The sequence below is a fragment of the Olea europaea genome, chromosome 6 (assembly GCF_002742605.1).
Source record: "Olea europaea var. sylvestris chromosome 6, O_europaea_v1, whole genome shotgun sequence".
Classification (NCBI taxonomy): domain Eukaryota; kingdom Viridiplantae; phylum Streptophyta; class Magnoliopsida; order Lamiales; family Oleaceae; genus Olea; species Olea europaea.
In genome coordinates, this window is record NC_036242.1 from 21,046,146 (window position 1) to 21,068,574 (window position 22,429).

Genomic DNA, 22,429 nt, shown 5'->3' on the forward strand with positions numbered 1-22,429 from the left:
AAACTCGACGTTTGAATCCAATCAAAAACCCTTCTACTTCTCCCCCCCAAACACTGGCAGTATGTAACCCCTCTCTCTTGCAAACACAAACACAAACACAAACACAAACAAACACAAACACAAACACAAACACGCTTACAGGCTACACTAACACAAAGAGATATTCAATTTGCAATAGTTTCGTCAAATATTCAAACGGTATGTTCTCTCTCATTGTAGAGGTTATAAATTATTTGGGTTCTAATTTCATTAATTACGCTTTAAATTCGTTTTTATTTTTATATTTCCGGGTTCAATAGATGTTTCTCATATTTTCCAATTGACTTCATGGGAGGTTTTAGAGGATGTTTGGCTGAGCTCAAAATACAATAGAAATGCAATTAAGTTATCCGCTGCAGGTCCCCTTTTTGGCTAATAAAATCTTGGAAAAAAGAAATTTAAACTTCATGTAAATGTAATTGATAAAGTTTCAAAATTTTGAGTTTAAATTTAAGAATTTGAATTAATCAAGCTATCAAGTGAAGCCCTTGTGCTTATTTTTGTTTGTCTACTCCTTTTTCTGATATTTGATGTGGTAAAAAGGGATAAAAGTTAGATAATCAATAATGCTGGTTAAACAAAGTTTAAGTATCATTTTTTTTTTTATTTACCTTAGTTTGATCATTTTTATTTATTTCCTGGACTAGTTAGAGCATTCAACCATTTGAAATGACAATGGAATATGGACCAGATAGTAGTGCAGTTCTATAAAACTATTATTTTCTTGTTCTTTCTGTAGTTATGAATAAATAATAACATTTTAAATCGGAAAATCTAGGGAATTGGAGGGAGAGGACTCTGGAATGAACATTTTGTTACACACGTGTTCTTCAGCAATATTATCAAGGACAGGAAAACTTGTCGCGAAGAGTCCAATTTGTGGATTGCATCCTCCTTCATGGAGAGCAAGATTTCAATATGCCGGTATTCGAACATCAAATGTGGTATTTTCGTCTACAAGGTTTCCAGTTCAGTGCTACTCAACCAAAAGGTCTGGTAGAGGTAGTCGTAGTTCTAGTAAGGGAAATCCTGATCCTAAACCGTTACTGAAGGATGACAAGGAAGCATTCTTTGTTGTTCGGAAAGGCGATCTGGTGGGTCTTTACAAGAGCTTAAGTGATTGTCAGGCTCAAGTTGGATCCTCGGTAATCACCATTCTCTAATTTTGATACATGATTTCTGTTTTTGTCTTTTTTGTCCTACATAAATGATCTACTTTTGGGTTTATGGAAGTTAAGTGAGCTCATTATTGTTGAAACTATTGTTTATAGCCAAATATGTTCCAATTATTATTATTATTATTATTTTGGTAAGTGTTCAAGTGGTCCTCTGGTATGCATATTGTTGGGAACAGGTGCAGGGAATGGATGCATAAATTTGGGGATCCTTTACTAATCTCTGCCTTCCAAGGCTTCTTATGGCTTGAGTTCAAAGTGGTTGTTCTCTTCATCAAAGTGAAGCTCATCTTACATCCTAAGTGAAAATTTTCCATATATGAATATTATTTGACAAAATTCAAATATTGTTCCAACTTTCAGGAAATTTTGACAAATCAATCACTTTCACTAAAAGGTTTGAGGGAGATCAGTGTTGAGTGATTTTAGATTAATATTTCGTTTGTATTTCATAGTCTAATCCAATTTTATCACTGAAAGTATTGACTGCCAATTTTCTGCAAATTAGTAGTTCAGATTAAAGGACTCAGAAAGAGCCCCAAAATTTTATGACGTGTTCTTTCCCCCACTTTGCCTTTTATATTTTTACAGTGCATGAACTAATCCCAGGGGAAATGAGTTGATATTTTTTCTGTTTTTGTTCTTCTTCAGTATGTCCTTCGACTGGACATTTCTTGTTAATTTTCAGTTGTAAGATTCAGATTCTCTATTACAGTGAAGTGAAGGTTTCTTCCTCTGGTTAATGCATCAGTTGACTCTTTGTTTATTTTATTTTTTTAGTATGGTGGGGGATTGGGGCTGGGTTAGAACTGCTATTATTGACCTATTTAAAATGTTGTATCATTTAAAAAATTTCTCACCATTTGCATTTTTCCTTAACTGTGTGGTCATGATCTATCTATTGGTAGATTTGGAATTGCAGTCTTTATGATGTTACTTTGATGTATGACACTACTTTTCGTTTTACCAAAAATTTCTCCATGAAAACCATATGCTTTTTCTCACTAAATGGTTGCTATGCATTAATCAAATTATTTTCCTTTTTCCTTATTCTTGCAGATTCTTGATCCTCCTGTCAGCGTGTATAAAGGTTACTCCATGCCCAAGGACACCGAGAAATATCTTATGACTTGTGGGCTTAAGAATGCTCTTTATTCCATCAGAGCGTCTGATCTAACTAAGGAACTTTTCGGCACTCTTGTACCGTGCCCTTTTCAGGTCAGATAATTATCACATTTTTGGTTTCCTTCTCGTAATGCATTTTTTTTTCTTTTTGGGAAAATTTAGCTGTCCTATCTGTTGAAAATATATCAAAAATAATTTCAGCTCCAATTGACCCTCTTGGATCTTTTATGAAGGTAATCATAACACCTAGGTTTATGCTGTTCTGGTATCTTTAGCAATCCTACATTTGTGCTTCTAGTTATGTTGCCAAAAAATTGTCAATGGAAATCCACAATAATCTAGATTCCAGAACAATAAATTTCTTCCTGTCTCAATTGCCCTCAGTTTCCAGAAGTAATTTGTATTATTAGTTGGATCTCTTAATTATATTACTGGGTCATGTTTAAAAGGGATATGCTCTACTTAATACTGGGATTAGCTTAAGTGAAGTGCTGTAATTGTTGAAGTGACAAACTCAATACGCTAGTTAAAGTCTCGACAAAGTACATTGTAGGATAAGACATTATTTATCGCGACAAACTCAGACAATCTTGTTTGTGTTCAGCAAAAGCAAAAATGAAAAACAATCTGGTGTAGTGCAGTTTCAAGTTAATTTTTGCCCTTGTTTGAGCCCCTTTTTTTGAAAAAAAATATATTCTTGAATAGTGAACCACATTTCAACTGCACATTTTTTAATAAAATAATATTACACATAAATCCAAAACTTCTCCTTATTTTTAACAACACATTTTTCATCAATACACTATTTCAAAATTCTCTCTCTCTCCCCCCTTTATATATATATATATATATAAAATGGGGTCAAATAAGGTCTTTATTAAAATTAGTATTTCACGATCTATAAGTGACTCTTTTTTTTACAGCAACCTTGTTCGTCTAGAGGTGTAACATTGAGCGATCCAACAACAAAACAGAGGTTACAGGAAGCTCAGCAGTCTGATTATGGCGTAAGTCAATGTTATTACCTAGTTCTGTGATCCATTCTCTGTGTTGAATTTTTGTACTGCATATATTTGCTGGAAACTGAACATGCATTTCAAACTATACTTCAGAATGAATTGATGAAGTATATAGTATCATGATGTGCGTTGAGACTTAAGATTGAATCTTCTTCCTCAAGACATATATCAGAAAATACATAATAAAAATGAACATTTTGGAGACCTTTTCAGCTTGAACTAGAGGTTTGATTGTGTTGGTATCAGATACCTTTAGACGTGAAAGTTGGGTAGGGTGAGTATATGATTTGTCTGTTCACACAATGTATGCTGCAACCTTACCTAAAAGGACTGGCGTGGGATACAACCATCAAAAACAAGATTGTGGAGAAGAGATAAGAAGAAGAGAAGAAGACTGGGGGAGGGGGGGATATTGGGGGAAGAAGATTTATGTGGTTGAAATTGATTATTGACTTTGACTTAAAATAAATTTAGATAAAATCACTATCAAACATGGACTAAATACTATCTCGACTAAGATTCCAATAATTTATTCCCACTGAGAGAATTTAAATTCGATGACACAGATTGTAACTTCATAATCAAGGAGGTTTTTTGATCAAGTAACTAAACCAATCATAAGTTGACAATTAAATCTAAAAATTATTCCCAAGTATTTGATCTGACTACAGTTGATGATATTTCCTTCTAACCAAGTATGGACAAAGAACTTCAATACGCAACGACATATGCAACCCATTCAAAAAAACTATCACATAATTCACACGAGGAACGCAATGTAGTAGTACAGCATATTGGCCTTCAGAAATAAATGATTGCAACAACGACTCAAAAAGATCTCGATAAGGAGACGTTTATACTATATAATGAAAAAACATCTTCATTTATATGCGATGACCATTCAAATAGATTAAGTTCAAGTAAGTGATCCAATTTTTTTCTTTTAATGTTACGAAAATGTGCCAGAAAAACACGTGACAAAACATAAATATCATTAAGAAAGCATTAGTGCTTAAACTGTGCGTCAAAAGCATGCTCATAAGTTTCATAACCAAGAAGAATTTGTCTTTTAATCTCAGCATGAAAATCATCAAAGTATAGAGGTAAAGCAATATAATGTATCTAGTAGACAATAATCAACTATCGATAGGAAAACAATGCTATCAAACAATTTCCTTGGTTAAAAATGAGGTGAGCTGGAGAGTATTACTCAGTTAAGGTAACACAAAACAAAGTCAATGGGAAAGTCACTCAAAGGAGTTGGTGATATCAATTTTAGTACGAGATCAAGAATAGGTGGAATGTTTTGTTTAGGTAGTAATCCTATAGGTAAATCCTCAAACATGTCATAATCTATTGTGTTGAAACTCTCATCATCGCTATTTAAATATTCAATAGGCTTAATAATAAAGACATTATTTTCTTCCTCATGATGAATAACACAACCAGGCTCGGGAAGAGACTCTCTGGATTACGGTGGGAGACCTAGTGTATGACATGCTTAGTGAAGACGGAAGGATATGGCCCATAGGTTAGCTTGTTGGTAAGCTCCGTTTAAAGATTAGAAAGTATGAATGTCGTGATGCATGATTTTAGAATTCAAACTATTAAGAAACCTGTATATTATAATGTGGAGAGCTTTATAAATATCAAGACTACAGAATACCTCTTCAAAATGGGTTATTTGCTAATAGTGGATATACCTTACCTACAGGGCAAAAAGAATTGGTTCAGCATCTGAGATTGATAATACACAGAGGTGCACTTATTCATCTTATCCTACAAAGAGACAAGATGTTGACCTAGACGATCAATGTCATATGAAAATATTTTTTAATAAAATCGACCAGATCTGACAAGTGACGTATTAACATGACAAATATGAAGGAAGTCAATTTGTAAAAGTAAAATTCTAAATTATTGAGTCAATCTAGAAATGACTGGAGACCACTCAGACCATCAAAGTCTCACAGTTATAAGTTAGCTATTCTAGAAGGGTAATGAATGTCTTTAATATAGTCTTTAGGTTGGGAATAATTGTATTGTAAGGGTAATACACTATTGTGGCAACAAAGTATGGGTATGGTATTGTTATAAGAGTTTTTATATGAGTTCATATTTTATATGATATATTTTTTTGTTTTATTTTTTTAAAGACGACCAGCTCTAACACGAAAATAGAAGTACGTTTTTCAACATAAAAGAAATTGTTACATCACGAGACTCAGAAGAGCTAAAAAATCCAAATCATTATCTTCAAGTTGATTGAATTGAATTCTCATGAGAGCCTTTTGCAATCAGTAGGAATAAAATAGATCACGTGCCCTCATGAATAGTAACTTTAATTTTTTAATAGTTTTTCCTAGTTGATCCCCTTTACTTTTCTTGTGTTTGAATTTTGTCTATTTTGGAAATTTTTGGTGTTGGAAAGGGGAAAACAATCGGTTAAGGGTGGTTATGGATTTAGAGGATGGTAGAGTCGAAGGCTAAGGATTTGGTGGTGTTGATAATTGATATAAACTTTTGAACTGGAACACCTATCAAAACTTTACAAAACTGTTCGATTAAAGGAAAATGACTTGATCTGATACCAAATTGATGCGGGATACAACGAATAAGTAGTGATGGCAATTTACGTCGCCCCGCCCCGACCCCACGTCGCCCCGCCCCGAATGGGGCAAAAACACCCGCCCCGTCGCGGGGCACTGGGCGGGGCATAGATGGTCGCCCCGTCGCGGGGCGCCCGGGGGGGGCCCGAACTTGCCCTGTGAATTTTTTTTTTTTTTTTTTTTTTAATACTTGAAAATATGAAGATAGAAAATTTCTAATTATTTGTTCATCCAACCCTTAATTTTTCATAACTTTGTTACTAATTAGCTAATTGTTTGTTAATTATTTGTTTACATACTTAATTATAACTATTATAACATATTTAGAGTTCATCCATGCAACATATTTCAAAATCGTTTTTATTTAAACTTATTTTCTATCACAATTTTTTTAATAACATAATTTACATGTAAACCTATAATCTTTTCATACTTTTTATCCACACATTCTCTAAAAATCATTTTACACTATAAATAATTTTATCCCAAAACAAAAACTTAAATTTTCATAAAATAAGGGTATTCTTTATTAAAAGTTCAATTTGAATGTTATCCGTATTTTATTGAACTCGGAATAAATAAAAAAAAAAAAAAAAAAAATTAAACGGGGCAAGAAAACCGCCCCGCCCCGCCCCGTTGCCATCACTACGAATAAGAACAAGATTGAGGAGAAGAAAGCGAAGGAGAGGGAGAGAATAGAGAGAAATTGGGGGAGAAAGTACAAATTTATTTCATTATCAAAGTTGTATCTATTACAATGCATAAGTCTCTTTTATATAGTGTTTAAACTAGTCTTAATAGAAGTAGGAAAATACTACCCATTTTTGGGGAAAATTTAATTTTTGAATATTGTATTGATAAGAAATGTGCGGTTAAAAATATCGAAAAGTTTTAGATTTGCGTGTAATATTATTTTCTTGAAGATTTTGTGTTTGAAATGATGTTATAACACTGTTTAAGAATGTATTTTTTTTAAAAGAATGGGGCTCAAATAGGGGCTAAATTAACCCTAATAAAGTACATCAAGTTTAATCAATGTAGACTTTCACCACACTCAACCATCCTGAGCGAGTGATCCCTGGTTGGTTCTAATCAGTAATCTTCGAGATAAGTGCTTTTGTGCATGTATTGTTCTGATGAGTAAGAGCCTCTATATTTAAGAGCTGATTTTTGCTATAAATTCTCAAATGCAACTTAATGGTGAAAACCAAATTCTTATCATATTCTATTAGTCATTGATGTAGAACACATTGTTGAATGGATAGAATGAGAATTGGATCAAAATGGAAAAAAAGTAATAGTGGAGAGAGAACATTCGAATTTTGATTTGGACGCATAATACCATTCCAAAAGGAGAACGATGAAACGAGTAATACGATGGATTTGGCCATTCATGTTCATGTAGGATTCGTCCATTCGAGTTCATAAAAGTATCTTACCGTAATAGATTTGGGTTGTTTTGATCATTTTTCATTAATAAAATTTTGTGAGTTTAATCATTCATAATTTGGTGGATTTCAAATTTCAAGTTCTTAAGATTTTCGTTTGAATTCCTTATTTCACGCTGTGTCAGTAATACTGTAAGAATTGAAAGAGATGTTTTAACAACTTGATTTGTAAAAGTCTGATCCATGTAATAATTACAGCGGTTTTGTACTCTTGACTTTGATGGTTCATCAAAAGGAAATCCTGGACAAGCTGGAGCAGGAGCTATACTACGATCTGATGATGGAACTTTGGTAAACTTTGCTGTCCTTTGAGGGTTTTTACCTATTTTTTTGTCTGATACATTATTTCTATTTCCTACCTTTTTTACTTGTTAGATATGTAGGTTGCGTGAAGGTTTAGGCATAGCAACCAATAATGTTGCTGAGTATCGAGGCATGATTTTGGGGTTGAAATATGCACTTGGAAAAGGGTACACAAGTATTCTTGTTCGGGGTGACTCAAAACTTGTTTGTAAGCAGGTATATGCATGCTTTTTGTACGTGGTGTATGTGAATGCAGTTTTATTACTGTCTTTTTGGGCTTTATATTGCATATTTCCTGTCACTTTGGGCAATAACTGAAGTTTAGCTTTGATGACATGATCCAGTCTTTTATATTCTCAATGAAGAATAACTACAGAAAATAATCGCTATATGTTTCTAATTTCATTTAGTGATAATATTAGGTAAACATAACTCGTGTTATCAATTGATGGAATCTTTTACTGCTATTGTTTAGTGAATCTCTCTGCGGTTTTCCTTTGTGAAGTTTACGTTCTGAGGGATATTTTATGAACAGATTCAGGGTCAATGGAAGGTAAAAAACGAAAACATCTCCAATTTGTACGAGGAGGCAAAGAAATTAAAGGATAGGTTTCTTTCATTCGAGATTTCTCATGTACTTAGGGTAAGCTCAGTTTTGTTAACATTTTGTTCAAACAATGCAACCTTGTTACATGCCTGTCCCGATCAATCCACCAAAAATAATCTCGGATTTTGTTGGTGCAATTTTCCATGATTCATTTTGTTAAGCAAATGGCAATGTTGTTTTTCCTTGGGCTTTTAAGTTGTAAATGCTGACATTTTTATTTTCTCTTCTGGGAGGACTTAAACTCTGAGGCTGATGCTCAGGCAAACTTAGCTGCAGTTCTTGCTGGTAATAGTTTCTCCCTTAATCTCAACTTTGAATATTCAATTATGTTTGGCTAAGCTAAAAGAAGTAATTTAGTTTTACTTCAAAGTAAGAAAAAAGTAAATTATCCAATCATTTTGGAAATAGGAATAACTTTTCTCTTATTTTTAAGCTTAACAAAACATGCTCGCTTAGTCACCAAAAATGTGGAAGTTTATTTCGATCTCTCCGATATTGCAGAGGGTCAAGTTCAGGAGGTGATCGATAAAGAGTGTGATTAAGAAGATTTTTTTGAGTCCTGTCAAGAATCTCTGCTTGTTCTTAATCTCTTAGTTCGTCTGTCTATTGTTGCCCAATTTTTCTTGTAACATTTAATTTCACTACTGCGCGTATATCTACCACATAAATTTGGAGTTCCGTTAGTTATTACATTTGCAATTTTGAGCCGTTTAGTTTTGTTCATGCATCTACCCTATCGACAAGAGTTTTCAAGAGGGAAACAGTGTATTAAAGTTCACATTTTACATATTTTTTAAGGTTATAGTAGCCAAAGACATTGGAATTTTTATTTTATACATTGGTGAAATCCATTTGGTTATTAATAGACCAGGAAAGGGGAAAAGAATTTTTGGAGATATCCATTTTCCCACAGAAATCGATAAGATATCTTGACATAGAGGTCTTTTGATACCACCCAGGTACACGAAAACTAAATTCCAAGGAATCCAAAAAATTGAAAAGCTGAATCTATGTTCAATGGATTGCAACTAGTGCGAAAAAAGTGTTTTGCTTTTGTTCGACCTTTCCTCACATGAAATAATGGACAGTAAAAATTTAGCAACACGTTTTATTCCAGTAATTCGATAGAGAGTCTTGTTTAGCGTTTTTCAACTCATGGGATTTTGATAATGTTATACAAAACCATGGAATGATAAACCAACTTGTCTACCATATGGATTGAACGTAGAATCGAACATTCTCATATGAAAGTGACAAAGTTTTGCCATACAATTCTCTCTTTCCATGCAACTTAACAAAGACAGAAAACTGCTGCATAAGTTTATAGAGCCCCCGATTCCCAGAGAATGTGCTGAACATTTTTCGCTACTTCCGCAAAGATCTCAGACTGCTAGATGAGTTTATAGAGCTCCAGCCAGACTAGCAATGTGATATCTTCAGCATTCGACGCTGAACAAACACTAGCTTCTAGTCCATTCTTTCCAGTCCTTGTCGACGTGATTTTGAGCCCATTTTACAGCTGCTCGTGCAGCTTGAGGACCTCCAGGCAAACCTCTTTCTTTTAGCGTATCGGCCATATCGATGAATGGAATGACCAAGAGTGTTCCCGGGCCACCGTACTCCGTATGCAAGAAATCACTGAAGATCTGTTCAAATATTATTTGAAGTAGGAAAACTCAGCATTTGTACGAACAATAAAAAAGTTACATTAACACCCCCATAGAGTAAAGAATGGCCAAAAAAAAAATTAATAATAATAATTTTAATGGACGCCTATACACCTAAAAACAATAAGGAATTCTTGATAAAATGTATCCCAATGTTTTTGGAAGTATAACCTTCACATGTCACATGAAGAGTAAAAAATGCATCTCAATACTAAGCCATGTAAATATTGTCTCTCAAGACGGCAAAGAGGCGTAGTATGGCATTTGACGGTCTGCTGTCCTGTGGTGTCAAAACTAGTGACCCGCAAACATTGTATCGAAGTAGCAACAAGAAAATGTTCAGTGTTCATTTATATATTCTTTAGCCAATAGTCATTATGTGAAGTATATAGTTGCAAATTCTTAAACATAACTACTAAATTAGGAGTATTGAGTTTGGCATTTCAAAATTTTCCAATCCCCATGGAAAGTAGAAAATAGGCAAAGAAGTGTTTTTACAGATTTTTATCTCAATAATCACTTATTTCCCATTAAAACATGCTTGAACAATTTATGAATGGAACCAACAAGATGGTTGCTGTTAACCAGTATGATTCTCAAAATAGTAATCTTCTAAGGGGTGAACATTTGGACGAAGTATAAGCCACTGCAGCCATAATAATATTTATCCAATTACTCAGTAATCCCAAAGGCCAAAACCATAAATTTTTGGAAACAAGGATCATAGTATTTCAAATGCCAGAGCAAGAAACAAACTTGAATTTCAAGAAAATCAAGAAAAAGGAAGCCGATTCCAGCAATTGGAAATTCACCAAATGCATTTCACTATTTAATTCTGAAGCTGCTGCTGTTGTCTCTAGGAAATTAAATCAATAGTGTAAACAATGTCACTGATATTTATAGGGAACAAGACGTAGTAGCAGTTATATTTATATCCAATCCAATCGTTATAAACACAAGTATATAAAATTCAATATCAATAGGGATATTATTTAGCACTGTATTCTAAAACTATACCTTTTATAATTTGGGCATTATTGTTTATAATCTTAACACCCACTGGCAAACACCTATAAGTGATAATAAGAAACTCCAGCATAAAAATCTACATGAACAAAGATAAAAGCAGACCCACCCCCACCAAAAAATAATAATAATAATAATAAATAAAGAGGGAAGAAAAGAAAAAAAGGGACAGCAGAAGTACCTCAGTACAGATTCCTACGGCTTCTTCAACAGATTCTCCAAATATGTCTTTCTTGGAGAGCTTCTTAACCAAATGGGTCCTAAATTTTTCAGTCTCCTGAACCACCCATAACTTCATATTAATTAACAAACAAATCAAGAAAACGCCCGTTCATCCAATTAACTAAGCAAAATTTAACCAAGAAAACTTACAGCGTCAGCAAATTCAGGAATTGGGTCAGGGAATTTGTACTCTGCAGCCCTGCAAATGAAGCTGCGATTCCTTTTCTTGGTAGTCACTGAAGTGCTGAAACGAGTGTTTTTGGCTATATTTTTATATGAGGAAAGTGGAGTAGAGCAGGAGACAATTGAAACTGGGGGAGGTGAAGAAGAAGAGGAGGAGAAGGAAGGATAAAGAATTAAGGGGGCAGTAAGTGTAACCGAAATAGCCATCTCGATCTCCTGTTTCCCAAATTGCTGCGGAGAGTTCTAATTTATTGAGTTTACACACTGATAATCATTTTTAGTTGATAGCACCTTAATTAGTATTTGATGACGGTTTAAAAGTTTGAAGTTTAATTAGAAACTCTTAAGATGCGTTGGATTACGAGCAAGGACCATGGAATTTGCATGAAAATAAAATAAATTTTAGGCAATTCAATGAATTAGAACTCATTTGTATAGAAATTATTAATTAAATGTGTTTGATTGATTTAGTTTTTAATATAAAAAATATTATACTTGTCTATTTTTTATTGGTGGGTAATGATAAGGAATGGATAGATGAGAGAGAGAATGGATTTCCTTAAAAATAAAATTCTACTCCATCTAAAGAAAATATTTTCCATGAGTTTGAAAAAAATATGATCACGCGATCAAAAGTAAGAAAATATCTTCACAGAAAAATGTTAATCAAACAGCACAAAAGTAAAAATTTGGATGAAAAATATTAACAAACAAATGCACCCTTACTCATTTAATTAGAAACTATAATTCCCTTGCAGAACCCATAGTTATCGACGCCGAATTCATTCATTTGACACGTACGCATCAAGGATATTGTACCTCCTAATTCTTTCATTTTTCATATGGAAAATTATTTTTTATCCAAAAAAGACTTTGTGGCTTTTTTTTTTTTTTTTTTTTTTTTTGTGGTGAGGAGAGTGGTGAAGACGAAGAATGGACTAAAGAATGCAATTGCATATAATAATTTCTAAGCTTGGAGTAAATCTGTAGTCTCTCACACCACTTCATGCTAGTAACATCTCAGTGCAATCCAACTAGTCTCGAATGTTGACTTTCATGAACACACTAAACACATCAAATCATTTCATTCTTGTGTATAGTTAAATGGATTGAATCTCATTTCCTATTTCAAATTATAAAAATAGAGAAGAAATTTTGGAAATATAGAAATCTTTTAGAAACATCTCACATCCATTCACATTCATTACCGACACTTGTTCACGAAATAATGATTTCAATTTGTTTCCCCAAGTGTACGTTTTGCAACAAATAATAAAATGGAAGCTAGAGTTCCGAATATGCAATTTTTTTCTTTTTTTTATGGAAAATATTTTTTTTTCCAAAAAAAACTTTTTGGTTTTTTTTTTTTTTTTTTTTTTTTTTTTGGGTGAGGAGAGTGGTGAAGACGAAGAATGGACTAAAGAATGCAATTGCATATAATAATTTCTAAGCTTGGAGTAAATCTGTAGTCTCTCACACCACTTCATGCTAGTAACATCTCAGTGCAATCCAACTAGTCTCGAATGTTGACTTTCATGAACACACTAAACACATCAAATCATTTCATTCTTGTGTATAGTTAAATGGATTGAATCTCATTTCCTATTTCAAATTATAAAAATAGAGAAGAAATTTTGGAAATATAGAAATCTTTTAGAAACATCTCACATCCATTCACATTCATTACCGACACTTGTTCACGAAATAATGATTTCAATTTGTTTCCCCAAGTGTACGTTTTGCAACAAATAATAAAATGGAAGCTAGAGTTCCGAATATCGTCTCACAGAGATTGAGTAGTTCAATTTTACTTACCGTAGCTTTAACCGAAACTATATTATTGAGAATGAATTTTTAACCTAAGAGAACCCTAATTTCAATAAAACCCTAATTTACTCAATTGTTTATGATTTGAATGAATTAAATATGCAAAACGATGTTTTAATGAACTAGAATGCAAATTTACTATTTGGAACGCAAATTATATGTATTCAATAATGTAATTGTATTAGGATCACGAATTCCCGAGCAATGTTCAATTTAACCCTAATCTCACAATTCGACAACACGATGGAATTTTGAAAAATCAATGCTCTTAAATCTATCCAACACCCTCTCTGGAGCAGCGTTAAACCTATTCTTATATACTACCAGCTTATATTTCTATGACGGATGCAAATATACAAGAATACGTATAATTTTGTGAGCACTTAAAGATTTACGTAGGGCGTAGCCGTATATCTCTATCCCCTATCAGACTCTATGATGGTTTATACCATGTCGAATCTATTCCACTTCTCTCGAACGTAAGAACAAATCACCAAACTTACACAAATTACGTGCATAATAATTGTGGAGAAAATAAGTACATATAAACCGTTCAAAATAATCAAAACATATTTTAATGTCAAAATCATGAAATAAAGAATTAAATATCACATCACAAGGTTCATGGATCCCCTAGTACATAGATTTCTATCCTAGCATGGAGAAAATTATAGAATATATGATATTTGGAAGAAATAACATCACCAAATCAGATTATCGTATGAAATTCCGTCGATCTTCGTGAAATCCTTCGTTGTTGTCTCTTCAAATTTGCTCCAAGATGTGTTTTTAGCCTCCTAGTGCGTTTTCTTTCTTTCTTTTTCTTTTTTTCTTTTTTTGAAATATGATGGCTCTAAGTTTTTATCTTGTGTTCCGAACAAGTTTCAGAAGAATTTCCTCAAAAATAGGAAACCAGATATTTTATCCCAAGAATGAGCTATGCGGCCGCATAGCTTTAACTTATGCGACTGCATAGTTAAGCAAAAATAGGCCACTGAATTCCCTACCATTGGGTCATGCAACCGCATGGATAGTACTACTATGCGACCACATAGTAGTACAAACTTCCACTTTTCCCTTTTTAGTCCTCAAACTTTATTTTCTTTCATTTTGACCTAATTTCTTGTTTCTTGTCATTCCATCACTCTATTATGCCATCTGATTGGTACTTAGCTCAATCAATTTCCCGATTCCCCCTTCGGTTCATCTTTTAGATATTTGCACTTTGGTCCCTAGACTTTTGCTTTGCTTTGTTTAAGCCCTTTTTCGAATATTTTCTCGTGGATTCCACCATGTCCATCAATATAGCCTACAATACACAAATCAAATGAAATTAAGCCACAATTCAAACACTTTGCTCATAATTTAGTCATGATTGTGAACTAAATAAATGTATAAAAATGCACTTATCAAACTCTCAAACTTGAACTATTGTTTGTCCTCAAACAAGATGTGATTTAACTCTACACAAACATGGCCTAATAACCTGTCGTGTCTTAGGATTAGAATTAAGTAATTGACATCATAAGAAGTTTCAATAGTGCAAGAATGAATCAACTTTTACTTGTTAAATGCATGCTCGATGTGTGTATGTAAACTCATGCTACCATATTAAGTTCATGATTGGGTTAGTTCTTACCCAGAGTGGTCAAATATGTCCTTACTTCGCTCGAGAGATATGTAACCCCCTAAAACTTATTTTTTTCACTCAATTATCTCGAAGTTATGTTTTAAAGTTTGGAATTTAGGTAACTGTAGTCCTTATCATCTCTCAGTTTGGATAGATCTCACTATCACAAGTTCACATGTCAACAAGTGAAGGCTTTCCTAGATTTGATTACTTCAACACTTAAGATTAAACAAAGTTACTTGTCTCGCCTCAAAGGTGTAGTTTTATCAACCAAATGCTCGAGAGCTTCTTCCATACTATTGTGTCTTTTATTTCTTTATTTTCTAAATTTTTTTATGTCATCTTTTCATTTACTTTCTATATAACTCCTGTAGCGAGCTTTGGGTCGATGACTCCCAGACTAGTTGGTCTTAGGACACCAAATTTTAAACCCTTGTAGGCTTATTCACTTGAATTATAAAGGTTTGATCAGATGACTTAAACCTCTTTCTCTCTTGTAGCAAGCTTTGTGCTGGTGACTCCCAAACCAATTCATAATTATCTTAAGGTGGTTTACGGTTTAATTCAATAGAGGGTTATCATTCTTCTCTTACCTTGTGTTGAAAACCCTAATCACTAACTCAACATGTATATCATGAGTGGTGTGCATAAAGAGTGTCGTGTATTACATCAAAAAATATCAGTTAATCTATTCAGCACCATATCCACAGTTTCTAAATTATACTGGTCCAATAATCACATCATAGCTGGCAAGACTTTCACACAAGCATACAAGAAAAGGAAATATAGCAAAATGAATAAAATGCAATTTTTTTCACTCATTAAGCACACAATATGCAACAATTCAAATTATGCCACGTCCTCCCAAACTTATGTGTTACAATGTCTTCAAGGTGAAAGGTATAAGTTTGACTGGCAGAATTTTAAGGACAAGTACAAAAATTGGGTAAACAGGACTTTCCTGATCAATATAGAAATTGCGGTGACAAATTGGGACTCGCTGTACCATCGCCTGGTGATGGAGAGGGTTGTCCCAGAAGCTGTCTTATAATCTCAAATTGTTGGGCCAGCTCTGTCTGGATGGCTCTAATCAGATTACTCTGCTCCCTAGCCTCAGTCTCCAAGCTGTGTATATGATCTCACATCTAATTCACCCTCAACTAAATACCATCCACTCGGCTTACATACATATTTAGTCGACCATTCATAGTGTCAACCTCTCTTCTTATTGCGTGCACTTCGTTCCTGGCATCTATTATGTAAGTTAGGAAAAATTGCACGTCACTCTGTATCCTTTGCAACTCAGTCCTCATGGCCCTGAAGTCTTGCAAGAAGTGCTGAAAATCTCGGCTAGAACTTGTGGTGGTGGCAAATATCTGCCTCAGCAGCTGTGTATCTACGTTAGCCTGTGGTGATAGAGCCTATGGCATCTCCAAATCTGCAGGTGCCTACCATGTTCTGCCTGCAACCTACGACGCTCATTTTCTTCCTGTTTCCGGTGTTCTGTCCTAGCTCTGTCCTAAGCCTCCAGTGTAATGCGCTTGATAGGGAGGCTAGGTTTTCCAGGCATCTTCCCTGATGTGATAGGGATGCCCACAGCCATGCATATGCCACTGATGAGGCTCGAGAATATTAGAGAGCTACGCTAGTCTCCCCAAGTGCCTACAATGTATATCTGATCATAGATGTGAGTGGCGAGATCAATCTTGTGTTCCTGAACCAAATGATAGATGAACCCAGCTGTTTGATTAGTGAACGTAGTCCTGTGCGTTGTGGGCTTGATGTTGTAGCAGAAATTTAAGGACAATTACAAAAATCGGGTAAACAAAACTCTCCTGATCAATATAGAGGTTGTGACGGAAAACTAAGACCCGATGTACCATCGCCTGGTGGAGAAGAAGGTCATCTCAGAAGCTGTCTAATCATCTCATATTGCTGGGCCAGCTCTACTGGATGGCTCTCATCAGATTACTCTGCTTCCTAGCCTCAACCTCCAAGGTGTGTATATGATCCCACGTCTCATTCACCCTCAACTGAATACCATCCACTCGGTTCATATACGTATTTAGATGACCATTCATAGTGTCAACCTCTCTTCTTGTTGCTTGCACTTCGTTCCTGGCGTCTACTATGTAAGTTAGGAAAAATTGAACGTCACTCTATACCATCTGGAACTCAGTCCTCATTGTTCTGAAATCTTGCAAAAAGTGCTGAAAATCTCGACTGGAGCTTGTGGTTGTGGAGCCTGTGGCATCTCCGAATCTGCAGGTGCCTGGCCCAGCTCTGCCTGCAGCCTACGACGCTTATTATCTTTTTATTCCCGATGTTCTGTCTTGGCTCTGTCCTAAGCCTCTAGTGTAAGGCGCTTGATAGGGAGGCTAGGTTTTTCAGGCGCCTTCCCTGATGTGATAGGGATATCAATATCCATGCATATGCTGCTGATGAGGCTTGGGAATATTAGAGAGCTACGCTGGTCTCTCCAAGTGCTCACAGTGTATATCTGATCATAGATGTAAGTGGCGAGATCAATCTTGTGTCCCTAAACCAAATGATAGATGAACCCAGCTGTTTGATTAGCGAACGTAGTCGTGTGCGATGTGGGCTCGATGTTGTGGCATATAAATAGCCATAGGATGGCTATGGATGGTGTAAGCTCGATCTGTAGCCGTTCAGTTGTTGCTAGAGGCCATGCATTTTCACTTCCCAGTAGAATCTCTACCACCTCATTCCAGTTGAAATCTTCTGGGATTGGGACCACATTATTCTAGGAGAGCTGATAATAGTCGTGGATGACTTCTGGCGTAAAGATTATCCACTTCCCCCTAACCCATGTCTAGTGTAGATGTTCGGAGCCTGGTGTATCAATGACGAGCTTTCAGAGATAGGGTGTGGTCGCTCTACAATTTTCTCCCATCCATAGTTTGCGACCAATGTGGTTAATTCGAACGCCGGAATGTCATCTAGCTTGACAGGCCTTTAGGGGAACATCGTCCAGTGGCGTTTGACGTTGGAATACTGGGCTTCGGTCTCGGGGTTTAAGAATCTGCGTACGCTCTCTTCAAGCGCTCTAGTACGTGTTGTCCCAGATGATGATCCAATTTATTCTTTCTCTTTCGAAGTTCTCTTGAGCAGTATCCTGTAAGAGGAAAAATTTCATATTAGGACCACAAAGTGTAATTAAATAGGCATGAAAAACAAGAAAGAACGAATGTAACCCGCAAATCCCCCAAACTTACTTCAAGATGCATGTATAACATGTTGGTGTGCAATATTCAAGAAATTAGGCTTGAGATAGTATTAATATTGTAAAAATAAGAAAAACCAATAAAACTAGGCCCAAACATGCACTTTATGAAATTTTGACCCATGACAGACCTAAGACTTTTACTGTTGGGCATCATCGGGAAAAATTGAAATTTTTCTGAGCAACCTCTGAGCATATAAAAGCTTTCACATTGTTCCAGCACACGGTTAAATTCATGTCCATCGGAGGTCGTCTGCTTAGGTAGGCTTAGGCTCAAAGTACGTGCGATGGGGTGCGGTGACCTAACCGCTATGTGCTTATGTGTGCTGGAGTTGGGTTATTATGGCTTCCAATTCAATTTCAACAAGAACTCATCATAACATGTACTCCAATTCAGTTGCAACCCATGTCCATTGCAAGATTTGCCAAAATGCATAACTATCATCACATAGGCAATTTAACAAACACATTGTGTGCACTAAGGTGGAATTCTATCATTTGAAGTAATTGCCTAGTAAAATCAACCCACAAGGCATATAACACAACTACTTCATAACACATCAACAACTTATACCCAAACTCCTCAATATTCATAAGAGAATTCGAATGTGACTCTCGAGCCAAAAATTAAAAAGGTGAAAAAGTGGATGATTCATACCTTAGAATTGATGAATGTGTGGATTGTGAGATGAATTGTGCCAATTGAAGTTGGGATTTCGATGTGCAGTAGTGAATGTTGCCCTAAAAGTGAGAGAACTCAAGCCCTAGATATGTTTTCATGTGGATGTCGTGTGTTGTCGATATGTTTGGGGAGTGGGTGAATGAACTTCGTGGAATGATCGAAGATTTGCTTCATTTGAGAGGTTACTTGTGTGTGCAATAGTGAGTTGGTATCGTGAATTTGGGGGAAAATATGCCCTAGCTTGTGGGTCTTATGTGTGGAAAATATGGGGTGTGTGGCCAAGTTACGGGTTTTAACATCCGTAACTGGCCCTTCTATGTGGCCGCATGGCCTTAGTACTTGCGGTCGCATAGTTAGAACGACAGGGAATTCTTCTATATAACTGTGTCCGCATAGTTGGTAGGTCTATGCAACCGCGTAGACCACCAACTAGGCCAAAATTTAAATTTTTTTAAACATGCAAATGGTTTTAATAAATTAGTATGCACATGAAAAATTTAACAATACAATTGATTCCCCAAAAACACGACTTAGATCAAATTTTCCCCCAAAATCTTGGTTTTCAATTGGTGAATTGATCCAGCCTCTCAACGTTCCCAAACTTTTCAAAAACACATTTTTAGACCATATAGAATTCGTGCAAGCCATAGACTTAGTGCCAAAACCAACTTTTGATTTGAAATCACTCCTTGACCTAAAAAAAATTATAAAACACACTTTTGCCTTGAAATGCGTGACACACCCAATCACCCAAAATAACTTCAATCAATCCCAATTCATGCCTGATGCATAGGGATTTGTATGGGTAGTGCTTAGACTATTTTGACATGCAAGGATGATCGATGACCTAACTATCAAAAATGCAAACATGAAATGAAAAAAAATAATAATAAATTCCTAAGCTAATGTAAAAAGCAAAATAATTAAAAAGATATAGTGGGTTGCCTCCTACCCAGCGCTAGTTTATAATTGATAGCTCGACTTTCCCGTGGCTACTTCATTCTGGTGTCTCGAGGCTAATGTTAGACTTTTCCCTAGAGAACTCACCTTTCCAATAGTACTTCAGCCTTTGCCCATTAACTGTGAATGTGCCTTTGGTTTCATGATTGATCTCTATAGCCCCGTAAGGTAGCACCTTTACAATAATGTAAGGACCCGACCACCTTAATCTTAGTTTCCCTGAGAAAAGCTTGAGTCTAGAGTTGTACAATGGTACTTTCTGCCCTACTTCAAACTCTTACCTCTGAATATATAAGTCATGCCACTTCTTGGTTCATTCTTTGTAGAGTTTAGCATTTTCAAATTCTTCCATCCGAAATTCGTCTAACTCATTTAGTTGCAGCAGATGCTTTTGACTGGCAACCTTCAAATTCATGTTAAATTGTTTCATGTCCCAGTATGCACGATGTTCCAATTCAAGTGGTAGGTAGCACGCTTTCCCGAAAACTAGGCGATATGAAGACATGCTATCAGTGTCTTAAATGTTGTTCTATAAGCCCACAATGCGTCATCCAACTTTTTAGACAAGTTCTTTCAGGATAAATTTCTTGTAAGTTCAAGTATTCTCTTCAACTGTTGATTAGAAACTTCAACTTGCCCGCTGGTCAGTGGATGATATGGGGTAGCTACATGGTGTTTAATGCCATATTTACTCAACAACTGCTTAAATTGACAATTGCAGAAATGTTTGCCCCGTCACTAAGTATCGTCTGCGTTGTGCCATATCGGGTGAAAATATATTTCTTCAAAAACCCAATTACCCTCTTCGCATCATTGGTTAGTAGTGCAACTACTTCCACCCACTTAGACACATAATCATCAGCGACCAGGATATACTAATTTGAGAACGATGGGGGAAAATGTCTCATAAAGTCGATTTCCCATACGTCAAATATTTCAACTTCCAATATATTGTTTAGTGGCATTTCATTCCTCCTCGAGATATTCCCAGTGCATTGACAACTATCACATCTCTTGACAAACTCAAAGGCATCTCTGAACAATGCAGGCCAATAAAACCCTGACTGTAAAATCTTTGCAGCAATCTTTGAAGCTCCAAAGTATCCCGCTTAAGCAGATGAATGGCAATACTCAAGAATCTCAAGCACTTCTACTTCAGGCACACATCTCCTTATAATCTGATCTGTCCCGTACCTATAGAGAATAGGGTCTTCCCAAAAGTAGCTTTTCAGTTCGGCAAAGAATTTTTTCCTTTTGTGACTTAAGTAATCTGGTGGTAGAATGGACTTAGCCAAATAGTTGACAATATTTTCATACCACGGTGCTTCTTCTACACTGAGAATCTCATTGATATCCATTGACTCTTCTAGTTCTTCAAGCTCCAATCGCAATAGGTGATCTACTACCACATTATAACTGTCCTTTTTTTTCTCGAATTTCGATATCAAATTCTTGCAGCAATAATACCCAACGGATCAATCTCGGCTTAGCATCCTTCTTTATCATTAGATATTTCAGTGTAGCATGATCTATGTAGACTATAACATTAGACCCGACAAGATATGACTTGAATTTGTCAAATGCATATATCATAGCTAATAGCTCATTTTCAATGGTTGCATAGTTAATTTGAGCATCATTCAGTGTTCTGCTTGCATAGTAAATCACATGAAAAACTTTATTTCTTCGCTGTCCCAATACTGCACACACGGCATGATCACTGGCGTCACACATTAGTTCAAAATGTGATTCCCAATCTGGTGTTACAATTATCGACACTAACGTGAGTTTCTACTTCAAAGTGTTGAAAGCTATCAGGAATTTCTTATTAAACTCAAATGACACGTATTTCATCAATAGGTTACATAGTGGCTTAGTGATTTTTGAGAAGTCCTTGATGAATCTTCAGTAAAATCTAGTATGTCCCAAAAAACTGCGAATACCCTTAACTGATGTAGGTAGCAGTAGCTTTTCAATGATCCGAATCTTTGCTTTATCCACTTCGATTCCCTTTTCTCGGTGTCCTAGCACAATCCCCTCATGTACCATGAAGTGGCATTTCTCTCAATTCAATATCAAATTAGTTTTCCTACATCTTCGTATGACCAAATTCAAGTGCTCTAAACACTCATCAAACGAAGACCCAAAGACCAAGAAATCATCCATGAATATTTCTATAAACTTTTCTACCGTGTCTGAGAAAATTGCCATCATGCATCTTTGCAATGTGACAGGAGTATTGTAAAGGCCGAAGGGCATCCTTCGGTATGTAAAGGTACTATAGGGGCAAGTGAAAGTTGTTTTTTCCTGGTCATCTGGTGCTACTGGTATCTGATTTTAACCTGAATACCCATCGAGAAAGCAGCAATGTGAGTGACCTGCTAATCTTTCCAGCATCTGATCAATAAACAAAAGGGAAAAGTGATCTTTCCTTACAGCTGCATTGAGTTTGCGGTAATCGATGCAAACCCTCCATCCCATCACTGTTTTGGTAGGAATTAGCTCATTCTTCTCATTTGGCACTACCATGATTCCATCTTTCTTGGGCAGCACCTGGACTGGGCCAGTCTATGCACTATCTGATATCGAATATATGATTTTTGCATCTAGAAGCTTGAATACCTCTACTCTGACCACTTCCTTCATATTACGATTCAACATCC

General features: G+C 35.5%; 2 protein-coding genes across 2 annotated transcripts; one reads left to right on the top strand and one right to left on the bottom strand.

Moving 5' to 3' along the window:
* On the top strand, positions 1-9,046 carry LOC111396139. The gene is made up of 9 exons (XM_023022452.1): positions 1-198; positions 818-1,184; positions 2,274-2,432; positions 3,263-3,346; positions 7,614-7,706; positions 7,791-7,934; positions 8,254-8,361; positions 8,559-8,610; positions 8,827-9,046. The coding sequence occupies exons 2-9, from the start codon at positions 843-845 to the stop codon at positions 8,865-8,867; spliced, it is 1,023 nt and encodes a 340-aa protein (XP_022878220.1). The 5' UTR covers positions 1-198; positions 818-842; the 3' UTR covers positions 8,868-9,046.
* A 362-nt stretch (positions 9,047-9,408) lies between these two features.
* Positions 9,409-11,698, bottom strand: LOC111396140 (protein PLASTID REDOX INSENSITIVE 2, chloroplastic-like). Its single transcript, XM_023022453.1, has 3 exons — positions 11,391-11,698; positions 11,200-11,295; positions 9,409-9,971 (listed from the first exon to the last, which is right to left on the bottom strand). The coding sequence occupies exons 1-3, from the start codon at positions 11,628-11,630 to the stop codon at positions 9,786-9,788; spliced, it is 522 nt and encodes a 173-aa protein (XP_022878221.1). The 5' UTR covers positions 11,631-11,698; the 3' UTR covers positions 9,409-9,785.
* Positions 11,699-22,429: the final 10,731 nt, after the last annotated feature.

Excerpts from the sequence above, each read along its gene's own strand:
- LOC111396139 (XM_023022452.1), top strand. The coding sequence starts at position 843 with ATGAACATTTTGTTACACACGTGTTCTTCAGCAATATTATCAAGGACA. Across the intron at positions 3,347-7,613 it reads CTCAGCAGTCTGATTATGGC|CGGTTTTGTACTCTTGACTT; the intron begins GTAAGTCAATGT and ends TAATAATTACAG. Across the intron at positions 7,707-7,790 it reads GATCTGATGATGGAACTTTG|ATATGTAGGTTGCGTGAAGG; the intron begins GTAAACTTTGCT and ends TTTACTTGTTAG.
- LOC111396140 (XM_023022453.1), bottom strand. The coding sequence starts at position 11,630 with ATGGCTATTTCGGTTACACTTACTGCCCCCTTAATTCTTTATCCTTCC. Across the intron at positions 11,296-11,390 it reads TTCCTGAATTTGCTGACGCT|GAGACTGAAAAATTTAGGAC; the intron begins GTAAGTTTTCTT and ends TGGGTGGTTCAG. Across the intron at positions 9,972-11,199 it reads CCGTAGGAATCTGTACTGAG|ATCTTCAGTGATTTCTTGCA; the intron begins GTACTTCTGCTG and ends ATATTTGAACAG.